The sequence below is a fragment of the Mus pahari genome, chromosome 12 (genome assembly GCF_900095145.1).
Source record: "Mus pahari chromosome 12, PAHARI_EIJ_v1.1, whole genome shotgun sequence".
Classification (NCBI taxonomy): Eukaryota; Metazoa; Chordata; class Mammalia; order Rodentia; family Muridae; genus Mus; species Mus pahari.
In genome coordinates this window covers 12955687-12968959 of record NC_034601.1, presented here as the reverse complement: position 1 = coordinate 12968959, position 13273 = coordinate 12955687, and the positions used below count along the sequence as shown (strand labels likewise).

Here is a 13273-nt window from a genome sequence, read left to right as displayed (position 1 = left end):
TTAAATAAATAATTTTTTTCTTAAAAAAAAAAGAAAAGAAAAGAAAAGAAAATACCTTTGGGAAACAAGAACATGAGAATTATGGTTCACAATTCATTTTCAGAACTGAAGCAGATGAGGTAGCAAGTGGGAAGCCAGTAATGCTTAGCCTTGAATTTATCCTGGGTTACACGAAGCCTGTCTTTATGGAGCTCTTACGAGGCACTGCTCTACAGAGAAGATCCAGGGATGTCAGTGGCTTTCCAGGGCACCTGGCAACTGAGGCTGAGGCTTTAGGTTGTTATTTCATGATGATATGGGTGGTTTCACAGCTCATGTGACTTACGTGACTGGGGTTCAAGCTATGAGGTCTGGAGATCAGCCTGTCACCAGAAGGATTTGGTGTAGATCTCTAGAGTCACCTCACTCCCCAGCTGGTATTGCTAGTCATGCCAGAGCCTCCTGCGGCATGTCAGATGGGTTTCAGAAAAGTGTCTTTCCTGGTCTCTACCCTGTTCCTTCATGTGACCCAGGACACCACTGTGCTTGAGATATATGAGAACGAGTTACAGACTCGTTAACAGTTAAGCCATGTTACTGTTTTCTCTGAGTCTCACTTCCCCACTTACAAAATGGAAGAGAAAGATTCCAAGGGCTGTTTTCAAACTGGATTCTGTGGGGCTTCAGAGGTCCCTGGAGATAGTACAGGACTGCAGGGGTGATTCGAGGAAGCGAAGGGAGGAGAATCCCTACCTGCCCCCAGTGTACAGATCGCCTCATAAGTGTCATGTATACATTATAAGAAAGACACTGGCTTAACAAAGAGGTAGTAGGCCTGGAGAGATTGCTCAGTGCTCTTCCAGTATGATGGCTCACAACTGTCTGTCAGTATAGTTCCAGGGATCCAATGCCCTCTTTTGGCTTCAACAGGCACCAGACATAAAATGGATCTCGGATATACATGCAGGTAACACACACACACACACACACACACACACACACACACACACCAGTAAAAAAAGCCAGGTGTAGTGTAGCATGCCTTTAATCCCAGCACTTGGGAGCAAGAAGCAGGTAGATTTCTGTGAGCTTGAGGGCAGTCTGGTACAAATAGTGAGTTCTAGGCTAGCCAGGAATATATACAGAAACCCTGTTTCAAAAACAAAACAGAATTGAAATTTTGATTATTCTTGCCTCTGCCCTCCCTTGTCTCCCTTTCACCACACCAAGACTTCCTCCTCTCTTTACTTTTTTAAAATATATTTTTATGTGTATTGGTATTTTATATGCATGTATGTCTGAGCAGCTTCAGTTGTATACAGTGCATTGAGAGGCCAGAAGAGGGTGTCAGATTCTCTGAGACTGGAGCTATAGGTGCTGTGAGCCACCTTATGGATGCTATAAATTAAAGCTGGTGCTGGGAAGTGGTGGCACACACCTTTAATGCCAGCACTCCGGAGGCAGAGGCAGGCGGATTTCTGAGTTCAAGGCCATCCTGGTCTACAGAGTTCCAGGACAGCCAGGGCTACACAGAGAAACCCTGTCTCGAAAAACCAAAAAAAAAAAAAAAAAAAAAAGAATATTATGGTGTACTTGTGGAAAATCAGAGGATATGGCTCTACCACCTCCAGGCTCAAATTATATGATTTTAAGATGGGTATTATAACCCTTTCATCCTAGCAATTGGGAGGCAGAGATTGGTGGATTTCTATGAGTTCAAGGCCAGCCAAGGTTACACAGCAAGCCCATGTCTCAAAACAAGAACAAGAACAACAAAACATATAAAAAAAGAGTTATATTGTTTGAACCAAATTTGAAACCCTCTGAGTTAAGTGTCCTGAATATTCTGCTGAATGAAAGTAATGCATTCTCTTCACATTTCTGTCGGCCTCATGTTGCCAGCTCTGTACTTCTGCTAGTTTCTCGTTAGAGCCTCAGCCCTCTTGAGACATGGAGTCTGGGGTCTTGGTGGCCTAGCCCACCATTNCCCCACTGGTGTCAAGTGATCTCCTCCTAGGGAGTCTATTCATTCTAGATAGAAAGGGCATCAAAAGACCAAAGCAAAGATCCCTTCCAACGGGCGCTTGGACGTTGCTCATGGAGTACAGGTACTTCCAGGACTTGAGGATGGAAGCTGGAGGATCAGGAGTTTAAGGTCATCTTTAGTTATATAGTGAATTTTGAGGCCACCTTAGGCTATGCGAGGCCTTATCTACATTTCATCTCCTTTTTTTTGTTGTTTTTTGTTTTTAGTTTTTCAAGACAGCGTTTCTCTGTGTAGTCCTGGCTGTCCTAGAACTCACTTTGTAGACCAGGCTGGCCTCGAACTCAGAAATCTGCCTGCCTCTGCCTCCCAAGTGCTGGGATTAAAGGCGTGCGTCATGAAGCCTGGCTACATCTCATCTCCTAACCTCCAACACTTCTCCACTGGTGAAGGATCATACTATATAGCTAGGGCTGGCTAGAATCTATATTCTGCCTGCCTCTGCCTCCCTCTGCAGGAACTAAAGGCACAATCCACTTATCTTCGGCTGCCCTGCTCTCTCCTATTCACGGTATTTTTTCAGTGAGCCTTCCTGAGAAGCAGATCCTTGTAGTTCTTGTGTGTAGGAGGCTGTATGTGAATGTTAGCGTGGGCGTGCGCACGCCCACACATGCATGTGCAGACCTGAGGTCCACAGAATTCTTTGTTTGTACTTTACAGGTTTTCTCCTTGAATCTGAGGCTCACCAATTCAGTTAGGCAGGTTAGAAAAAGAACTTCAGAGATCTAACTGTAACTTCCCTCCCCTAGCGCTAATGACCATCATGCTTGCTTGTGTGTGGGTTCTTGGGAACCCAAACTCAGGTCCTTCTAGATCAGGCAGGCACTTTACCGACTGTATTACGTGTTCAGTAACAGAATAACTTTCTCATCTCCCAGTTTTGGTTTCTTCGCAATGTTTTGCAGTGCCTGAGATAATCTTGATTATTCAATTATTTTGTGTACACACTACTTATAGTGCACCTACTATGTGCCAGACACTGTATGTACTTGCCGTCGGATTGGAGGCACCATAAAGTAAGGATCTCTAACCATCCGGGTCACTGGAGTCTACAGCCCTGGGACCCGCACACAGTAGGCACACTTCTCTATGCCGCCCTCTTCCCGGTCAGCCCCTCCCCCGCTCCAGGAAGTGAGGGGGTTCTAGCCGCCTGGCCTACCGCGATGCATTTTGGGAAAGCAGCAGCACCAGATCCAAGATGGCGGCCAGCAGGAGGCTGATGAAGGTAAAAGCCATTCTCTGGCGCTGGCCAGGCGGGGGGCGGCGTCCCCGGGCCGGGACCCCTACGGCGGGCCGCGGTTCCTTGGGGGCGACGCCGTTCTTCATCCCTCATTGCGTGGCCCCGCTGTGCCGCGTGCGGAGAGATCTAACGGGGCCGCCTAGGCCGCAGCCTGGGCGGGAGCGCAAGGCCGCGCCGGGAGCCGCCGCCGCCGGCCCTTCGGATCAGCCCGGGCAGGTCTCGTGTCCCCTCCTCCCGGAACGAAGCCGGGCCCTCCGTCGCAGCGGCCGCGGTCCGGGTCGAGGACGCCGTTGCTGTGTGGGCCGGGCCTGGAGGCCCCAAACTGGGCGCCCTTCGGGGAAGAAAGCCGGAGCCCCGGCTGGGAGTACGCGCCGCGGAGCCGCCCGGTCCTGGGCCGCGGTCGCCGTTCTCTGAGCCCCATTCCGCCAGCCCACAGCTCCGGGACCGGGAGGCTGCGAGGCCCGAGACGGGAAAGAAAGGAGGAGGGCAGGCGGCCAAAGTTAGGTCAGTTAGTTGGTGGTCTTTTGAAATTGTGTTGGGTCCTCGCAAACTGTCGCCTTGCGACTGCAGAGTCACACGGCGGACAAGTTCCAACTCTAGGAAGGCGTGGGGTCGTCTCCCTGCGTAGCTAGGGTTCTCGTTTTCTATCCACCTCTTAGTCATCCTCATCGCCTTTCCCTGATGAAGGGTGGGGGTTGACTTATGTCGTTGGAATCAAAACCAAAGTTTACGAAAATAACTTGGTATACGCACTCTGTATCCTGATTGTATCGGAGTGTCACCTCGCTAATTGGCTCCTTGGGTGAGGCATACAATATAGGTGCTCAGTTGAGTTTCTCACGAGTAGATTTGCGAACATCCTCTAAAGATAACCCGCCAGGGTTGGAGTGCTACTGAGCTCTCTCTCGCCGGACCGGAAATACAAAAGGTCGAAGGAGCTGGCTCTTGAGACCAGATTTGTATTTGGTTGATGGAGTCACTGGAAACAAAAGAAAGCCGTTTGCTCACCGAAACCTAGAGAGGACATTTGATAAAGCTAGAGTGGAAGTGGGCACGAAACAATTGTGATCAAACTCCTTATCTGTTCTGCCAGCGACACTCCATCGATGATTTACCTACAGGAAAGGAATGCTAATCACTTCCGTGTTCAAACCCCAAAAGTTGTCATCCCTTCAGCCGTGTGGGTTTGTTTAGGAAGAGTCGTGAATGCAAGCTGTTTCTTGTAATTTTGATGACATGAATTCATCTGCCCTCTCTCAGGCCCCCTTCTCTATCCTTTTCCATGGTTACCCTTCTTGGGCCCCAGAGTTCTTTTCTCTAAAGCAAGTATTTAGAGTCCTTTCCTTCTGGTTAAATTCCTCTCTGGTTTTGTCCTCAGCAATTCTAACTTTAAACATTTGTAAGTACATTTCTCTCTGTGTCTGTGTGTGTGTGTGTGGGGGGGGGGGGACATTGTGTCACAGCATTCATGAGGAGGTCAGAGAATAGATAACTTGTCTGTTCTCTTTTCCCACTGTGGGTCCACTGTGGCTCGAGCTCTGGTGGGTAAGCTTACCTGTGAGCTATCTCACAGCCTAATCCTCACTTCTTACCTGGTGAAAGACCTTCTGGGAAGCCGCCTCCCAGGCTCACCTCCAACTTAGGCGTTTCTGGATGCTCTTGCACCTTATTATTGCACCAGCTACCATTTTCCCAAGATTTATTGTGCTTCATATTCGTGACCATGATTAGTCTTCTCTTTGAGTTAGACACTATTATTCCTGTTCTGTAGAAGAGAGCAGAGAACGCAGAGGTTCTTTGGCTTGCCTCTGACTGCCCCACAAAGGAGAAAATAATGTATGACTTCACTTGACTCCATGTGAGTCTAAAACAGAGCTTCATGACAGTGCTCACAACGCGGTCTCCCTTTGCATGCTCTGTCTGCTCACCCTGAGAAAAGTTCTCTTCTCTTCTAGAGGATTCCCTTCCCCTCCCGAGGAGTCCTTGGGGTCAACACCTCTGCCTCCGACTCTGTACTCTTCCCCACTCTCAACGCAGTTCCTTACATTTCTCTTTGTAACAGTAAGACTTCTGTCCTATGCTAGGTAGGCTTTGTGTTTCTAAAGGGCAGGGTTTTTTTTGTTTGTTTGTTTGTTTTTGTTTGTTTTGTTTTGTTTTTGGAGACAGGGTTTCTCTATGTAGCCCTTGGTGTTCTGGAACTCAATCTGTAGTCCAGGCTGGCCTTGAACTGAAGTCATCAACCTGCTTCTGACTCACTGGCGCTGGGATCAAAAGCATGTGCCACCACCAACCAGTATTGCCCCTTGTATTTTTGAGACACGTTCTTGCTCTGTATCCCAGGCTGACTTCAAATTCAAAGTGATTCTCCTGCCTCAGTCTCCTGACTGCTAGAATTCCAGGAATGACTCACCAGGAGCAGCTGACATAATTTCACCCTGGCATCCCCCTGGCCCAGCCTCGCTCATCTAGATGTCAGACATCTAAGAGGGAAATCAGTTTTAACATTGTTTTATCAAATTTGAGCTCAGGAAAAAGTTTTAGTACATAAGAATTCAAGCTTATTAAGTTCTTTTTTGTTTTCAACACTCAAAATTAGTCTATTGTCATCTTAATTTTTGCATATGAGGCAGTTTGTGTTTAGATAGATTGCAAGAGTTTTAATTTTTTTTTAAAGATTTATTTATATTATATCTAAGTACACTATAGCTGTCTCCAGACACTCCAGAAGAGGGCATCAGATCTCATTACAGATGGTTGTGAGCCACCATGTGGTTGGTGGGATTTGAACTCTGGACCTTCAGAAGAACAGTCAGTGCTCTTAACCACTGAGCCATCTCTCCAGCCCCCAAGAGTTTTAATTTTAAATGAGTTATTTTTTATTGTATGTGGTTTGGTGCTGTCTGCATGTATGTCTGTATGAGGGTTTCATATCCCCTGGAACCGGAGTTACAGACAATTGTGAGCCACCATGTGGTTGCTGGAAATTGAACCTGGGTCCTCTGGAAGAGTTTCCAGTGCTCTTAACCACTGAGCCATCTCTTCAGCCTTGATTGGCAGAGTTCTAAAGAGTAGTAGACCATGGTGAGGTGAGATGATGCACTGAAGCTCCCTGGCTCCAAGTGTGGAAACCTACAGTCTTTGTCAGATTCTCTCCGTAGAAGAGTAGATAAAAATTTAAAGTTGTAAGCCGGGCGAGGTGGCCCATGCCTTTAATCCCAGCACTTGGGAGGCAGAGGCAGGTGGATTTTTGAGTTCGAGGCCAGCCTGGTAGTTCAGGTAGGAAACTCTTTATGTATTGATGGTCATTGGCTTTGAGAGTTTAAACATGGTTAGATAACTGCAGAGCAAAAACTGAAAAACAAGCTGGGCATGGTAGTACAACACCTGCTATCCCAACATTTGAGAGAGAGCTAGCGACAAAGATCAGGAATTCAAGGCTGCATAATGAATTTGAGGCCAGCCTGGGCTCCATGAGCTCTTGTAACAAACAAACAAACAAACAAAAGCTTCTGATTGATCAATAGTATTCCAGTACTTTATAAAGGAATTTCTTGTGAAAAATTGAAAGTTTTATTGTGTTTGTTGTTTATTATTATTATCAAGTATTTTTAGGCTTTTCCGAAACAGGGTCTTTCTATGTAGTTTTGGCTGTCCTGGAACTCACTATATAGACCAGGCTATCCTCATATTCACAGACATCTATCTGCCTGCCTCTGCCTCCCAAGTGCTGGGAATAAAGGTGCACACTTGGCTTGTGTTATTAGTGTTTTGCCTGGGTAATTGTCTCTGTATCATGTACTTCCCTGGTGCCAGTGGAAGCCAAAAGTCCCAGGGACTGGTGTTGCAGACAGTTGTTAAAGCCACCATGTGGGTACAGGGAATTGAATTCTTGAAGACTAGCTAATACTCTTAAACAATGGACCATTTCTTTAGTCCTTTAGATATTTCTTTATAATGGTGGATTGTCAGCATAGTATAATACAACAGTAATAAAAAGCACAGTTTACATATTTATATCTATACCTATATATAAATATGGTTGAGAAGTTATTTTAGGAGAAACTTTTGAGGAAGCTTAAATTTTCATGTTATTAGATTTACATTATGCACATGAGTGTTTTGGATGCATGTATGTCTGCGTATGCCAGTTTGAGTACTACCCTTAGATGTCAGGGGCGTGTTGCTGGGTATGATAGCACTCGACTTTAATCCCAGTACTCTAGAGGCAGAAGTGTTCATCCAGGACTGTATAGAGACACTGTCTTAAAAAAAAGAAAAGAAGGGGCTGGTGAGATGGCTCAGTGGGTAAGAGCACCCGACTGCTCTTCCGAAGGTCCAGAGTTCAAATCCCAGCAACCATATGGTGGCTCACAACCACCCGTAACAAGATCTGACACCCTCTTCTGGAGTGTCTGAAGTCAGCTACAGTGTCCTTACATATATAAATCAATCTTTAAAAAAAAAAAAGAAAAGAAAAGATGAAAAGAAAAAGAAAGAAAAACACCTCCTGGAACTGGAATGAACAAGTGTTAATTCTTTTTTTTTTTGGTTTTTCGAGACAGGGTAACAAGTGTTAATTCTTGAGCCATCTCTCCAGAGGGGAGTTGTTAGAAAAGCATTAAATACATTTTAATTTGCAAAGCAGCTAATTCAGCATTGAAGGCAACACCTAGATTGTAACCATAGCTTCAGTCAAGATAGGGAAATAGGCCGGGCATGGTGGCGCACGCCTTTAATCCCAGCACTTGGGAGGCAGAGGCAGGCAAATTTCTGAGTTCGAGGCCAGCCTGGTCTACAAAGTGAGTTCCAGGACAGCCAGGGCTATACAGAGAAACCCTGTCTCGAAAAACCAAAAAAAAAAAAAAAAAAGGAAATAGCTGGGCAGTGGTGGCACACGCCTTTAATCCCAGCACTTGGGAGGCAGAGGCAGGCAAATTTCTGAGTTCGAGGCCAGCCTGGTCTACAAAGTGAGTTCCAGGACAGCCAGGGCTATACAGAGAAACCCTGTCTCGAAAAACCAAAAAAAAAAAAAAAAAGGAAATAGCTGGGCAGTGGTGGCACACGCCTTTAATCCCAGCACTTGGGAGGCAGAGGCAGGCGGATTTCTGAGTTTGAGGCCAGCCTGGTCTACAGCGTGAGTTCCAGGATAGCCAGGGCTACACAAAGAAACCCTGTCTTGAAAAACAAAGCAAAACAAAGAAACACCCCAAAACAAAACAACAACAAAAAGAATAGGGAAATAGCTACAAAGCCTAAAACAAAAACTCTAGAAATTGATTGGGCTAATCATTTGTTTGCAGCCTCACCACATCTCCCCTAGGGCCCTCCCATTGAGTAGCTTCCCACAGGGGCTTTTCTCAGGGAATTTTGTACAGGCAGGAAAGGTAACATTGTGTTTGTTTTTAATGGTATAATAGTGGAGCCAGGGAACTGAGATTTGTAGCATTTTTAGAGTGCTTTTGAAGTAGTGTTCATTCCAAACTCCACATTGGTGTACATCCTCAGTCTGTAAGCATGTACCAGGACACAGGAGTTACTCAATAACAGCTCATTCCTTGGAGTTTATTGTACTGAGCAGTAAACTATTTTGCTCTTGAATACAGGATTATATCCTCCCATCTTGGTAATTAACTATAGAACAATGACAGGTGTGGTAATTGTCTTTGGGGGGGGTAGGTGTGATGATAATTTTACGTAGGGATTAAAGAGCTTGAGGCAGAAAGATCACTGGGAGCTGGGATTTCCAGGGTAACTTTCAATTTAGTGTGTGTGAGACTCCAGTTCAAAAAAAGAAAAGAGGTGAGGAGTGAGGGAAGGGCAGGCTTGCTGGCTGGCTTCCTCTCTTCCTCTTGTTTTTCCTCTCCTCCACCCCAAGACTGAATTACTGTATGTATCTCTAGCTGTCCTGGAACTCACTTTGTAGACCAGGCTGGCCTTGAACTCAGAAATCCGCCTGCCTCTGCCTCCCGAGCGCTGGGATTAAAGGCATGTGCCACCATGCCTGGCTGGATTTTGGGATTTTTAAGTTGAGAAAAGTGTTTGGATTTTTTGTTTGTTTGTTTGTTTTGTTTTTGTTTTTTTGAGACGGGGTTTCTCTGTATAGCCCTAGCTGTCCTGTAAGTATTTGTTTTTTATTTGTGGTGTGTGATGCATGGTATCTTTGAAAGTAAGCGGTGCACACATGGAGAAATCAGAGAACAAGTTTTGGGAGTTGGTTCTCCTGTTTGGGTTTGGGGATCAAACTTAGGTCAGGCTCAGTGGTAAACAGGTGTCCTGTTGAGTCATCTTGTCAGGTACCTTTTTTGATGCTGGGGATTGAACATGAATGCTTACATGTTACATTGATTTATAACCCTTCCTATCTTACCACATTTGCATTTTAAAAATAATGTATTCCTTTTTATTTTGTGTGCATTAATGTTTTGCCTGCATGTATATCTGTATGAGGATGTTACACATAGTTTGAGCTGCTGTGTGGGTACTGAGAATTGAACCCAGGTACTCTGGGAAGAACAGCCAGTGCCCTTAACTGATGAGCCTTCTCTCCAGCCCCCGTGTTTGCAGTTTTTATCCTAAGATTATGTATTCCAGTAAATCGAGACTAATAAAGCCATTTTAGTGATGCTGGTGTGTGTGTGTGTGTGTGTGTATGTGTGTGTCCATCTGTCTGAATACCCTGAGTGCATGATAGGTAAGTATTCTACCACTAAATTATATGCCCACTCCCATCCTCCCTTTTGGTTATTTTATTTATTAAAATTTTCGGGACGGGGTTTCTCTCCTTCGTCTTGGCTGTACTGGAACTCATTCTGTAGACTACGCTGGCCTTGAACTCATTGAGTGCTGGGATTAAAGGTATGTACCACCGGTGTACTGCCGTACTAGGCATGTTTTTCACCTGCAGTCTGTGAACGTTGGCTGTTTCTCTTTCACCAAGGATTCTGGTTAGGCTTGAGCAGCATGCCCTTTTATCTGCTGAGTCATCTTTCCCTGGCACTCTGGAATTTTTTTTTTTTTTAAAGATTTACCTATTTTATTATGTACATGGGTGTTTCACCTGAATCTGTCTGTGCACCATCTGTGTAGTACCTGCAGAAGTCAGAAGAAAGTGTCTGATCCCCAAGAACTAGAGTCACAGGCCATCTCGTGTTCCGGAAATCAAATTCTGGTCCCCTGAAAGAGCAGCCAGTGCTGATGTTGTTAATTGCTGAGCCATCATCTCTTTAGCTCCAACTCTGGGTTTCTTGATTGGTGTCCCCCACGCCTATTACTCCCACCCTGTGCAGCATCAGGGATCTGTCTACCTAGGGCCTTGTAATGCTATCACTGAGCTGTATCACCCACCTCTAGTTCCCTTTTTTGATGTACAAGGAATCCAACCTAGGGCCTTAAGCATGCTAGGCAGGCACTTTCCCAGTGAGCCATACGTTTCACTATGATGTATTTTTATCTTTTCTGTATCAGAGTGACTTCTTGTCCTTTGAGAATGTGCTTAAGGGGTACCTAATTTGGGCCCTGATGAATGAGTTTTGAAAATGGTATGCATCTAGTTCTCAGAAAATCCATCTGTCCATTTGGTACCCAATTTCTTGCCAACTCAGTGGTAGCATGCCCTGTAGGGAAAGACACCCCAGCCCCCAACACTGAGGAGTAGGTGGCTTATGGCCAAGGCCTTTAATTATTGAATAAAATTTCAATAGTTGAAGAGAAATCTGTGTGGGACTGAATATTTTTCTTATAGCTATCATTGGCCTGTTTAGAATATAGACCAGTGAAGCTGAATCCTTCTTTTCCCAGAATGGTTATGGGCAGTAGTTCTGAGAACTGCCCCAAAGAGCTCCAGAAACTTTTATCAGCTTCCTAAGCAGACCACCCACTTCTGATATTGTATTGTCCCCTCCTTAGATTTTAGTTAGGCCAGTTCAGTAGGTGCTTTCCGGCAGCCCTGAGAAACTGGTCTGGTTTTACCCTTGGGTTGGCTGGATAGCATGGGTGTGCCCTCCATTCCTGTGGGGAGAGTCTTGGCCAAGTTTTCCAGCTAGCCTCTAGAAGGGATGTTACAGGTGATGCAGATAGACTTAATTGACAGGTAACAGAGCTACCTCATAGCCTTTAGGCTTCCTTTGCAACCCTAGAAGTACTGGGAGAGGGGATAGGTGGGAGAATAAAGAGAAACTGAGACTCTCCTTTATCACACTAGTGAGGGCTACACTAAACCATTTGGTGATTGAGAGCTTAAGTTCTCAATTTTGAGTCTTTTTTTTTTTTTTTTTCGAGACAGGGTTTCTCTGTGTAGCCCTCCCTGGCTGCCAGGCTGGTCTTGAACTCAGAGATCCACCCTCCTCTGCCTCCCAAGTGCTGGAATTAAAGTATTTATCAAAAAACAAAGTCGGGCGTGGTGATACACGCCTTTAATCCCAGCACTCAGGAGGCAGAGGAGGGCGGATCTCTGAGTTCAAGCCTGGTCTACAGAGTGAGTTCCAGGACAGCCAGGGCTACACAGAGAAACCCTGTCTCGAAAAACAAAAAACGTTTTGGGAGTAAACACAAGAATCTTGTTTGGGAGCCACACAAGAATCTGAGCTGTTCCCTAGTTCTTGTCATCTTGGCGGTTCTAGGTCTGTATTGTTGATGTTGTCCTTCATTATTTTACCAGATTTTGCTTCTACCTTAGCATAGGTCAGTAGTAGTTTTTTTTTTTTGTTTGTTTGTTTGTTTGTTTTTGGGTTTCTCTGTATAGCTCTGGCTGTCCTGGAACTCAAATCCACCTGCTCTGCCTCCCAAGTGCTGGGATTAAAGGAGTGTGCCACCACTGCCCAGCCAACAGTAGTTTTGATAACTTACCCAGAAGGTGCCCATTTAACAAAAGCAGACGCTGTTGCCAAAGCCAGCACTTATTGGTAGGATCTGTGTTTATTTCTGCAAGGGGACACTGCTTGACTCTTGTCACTAGTGGGGGAAGACAATATAACTCAGAAGGTTAGTAGCCTCTAAGCTCTTTGAAAGGTGTTAACTGCTTGCTTCATGACAGTTCTTGTGAACCTGCCCTCCTCTCTCTAGCACTCCACTACAGACCTACTCTTCCAGCTCTTACCATGTGTGACATAGGCAGTTCCTGGTTTCTGGGTCTGTTGTGGGCACAGTTGAGATGGTGTCTTAGTCCTTGAGCTCTCTCAGTTTAGTCTGGAGTCTGTACTGTAATGTAGGTCAACAATGTCAGGCACACCCTTGTTCAGATGAAGACAAACACATTCCAGAAGCCAGGCCTATGAGAAGCTGCCTGCCTGTGGATCTAGGGCCCTGACTGGGCCTGCCCAGGGGTTGTGTGGGCAGCATTTTCCTTTAAGCATATGTTGTAGCTGTCTTCACTTATATTCTCTTAGACTGACGTGAGGCCGAGCAGTGTGCTGTGATAGAGTAGCAGGGACCTACATTATATGTTGATTTGTGCTTTTAATTAATTTGTTTTGTCTCTTTGATACCTTGTGGGTATCCTCATACTTACAAAGAAGATAATGAAGTGGTCTCAAAGAATTGTGATGTTAGTTGTAATAATAATTATGTGTGAGCTTAATCCATGGAAGATGCCATGTGGGCATGAGTCATTCCCTCCTCCCATTTGCTGAGAATTAATTGAAATGAGAGCATTCTGAAAGATTATATTTAAATTTGCAGTATCTGTAATCACATTAAAATTGTAATTTCATTGTCAAGCAGTTTCATTGTACAAGCTTGGAAAGTTGTCTAATATTAAATTAGAAATGTTCATTTTGTTTTATTAGTATTTATTTATTAATTAACTTACCTTGTCTGTCCTGAAAGTCACTATTTGTACAGACTAGCCTTCAGCCCAGCTGCCCACCTCTGATTAAAGGCATGCACCACCACATCTCATTTTTTGCTTTATTTTTAAAAGCATTTTTAAAAATTTTATTTATTTATTGTATGTAAGTATACCGTTGCTGTCTTCAGACACACCAGAGGAGGCCATCTGATCTCATTACGGGTGG

The 13273-nt window shown here is 45.0% G+C and overlaps 1 protein-coding gene across 1 annotated transcript in view; it reads left to right on the top strand.

The window, feature by feature from the left end:
• The first annotated feature begins 3189 nt into the window (after positions 1-3189).
• Positions 3190-13273, top strand: part of Ube2l3 (ubiquitin conjugating enzyme E2 L3) — a 44858-nt gene continuing 34774 nt past the window's right edge. The window contains exon 1 of the mRNA XM_021209402.1: positions 3190-3248. Coding sequence (XP_021065061.1) covers positions 3222-3248 — 27 coding nt within the window. The 5' untranslated portion in view covers positions 3190-3221. The remainder of the gene's footprint in view (positions 3249-13273) is intronic.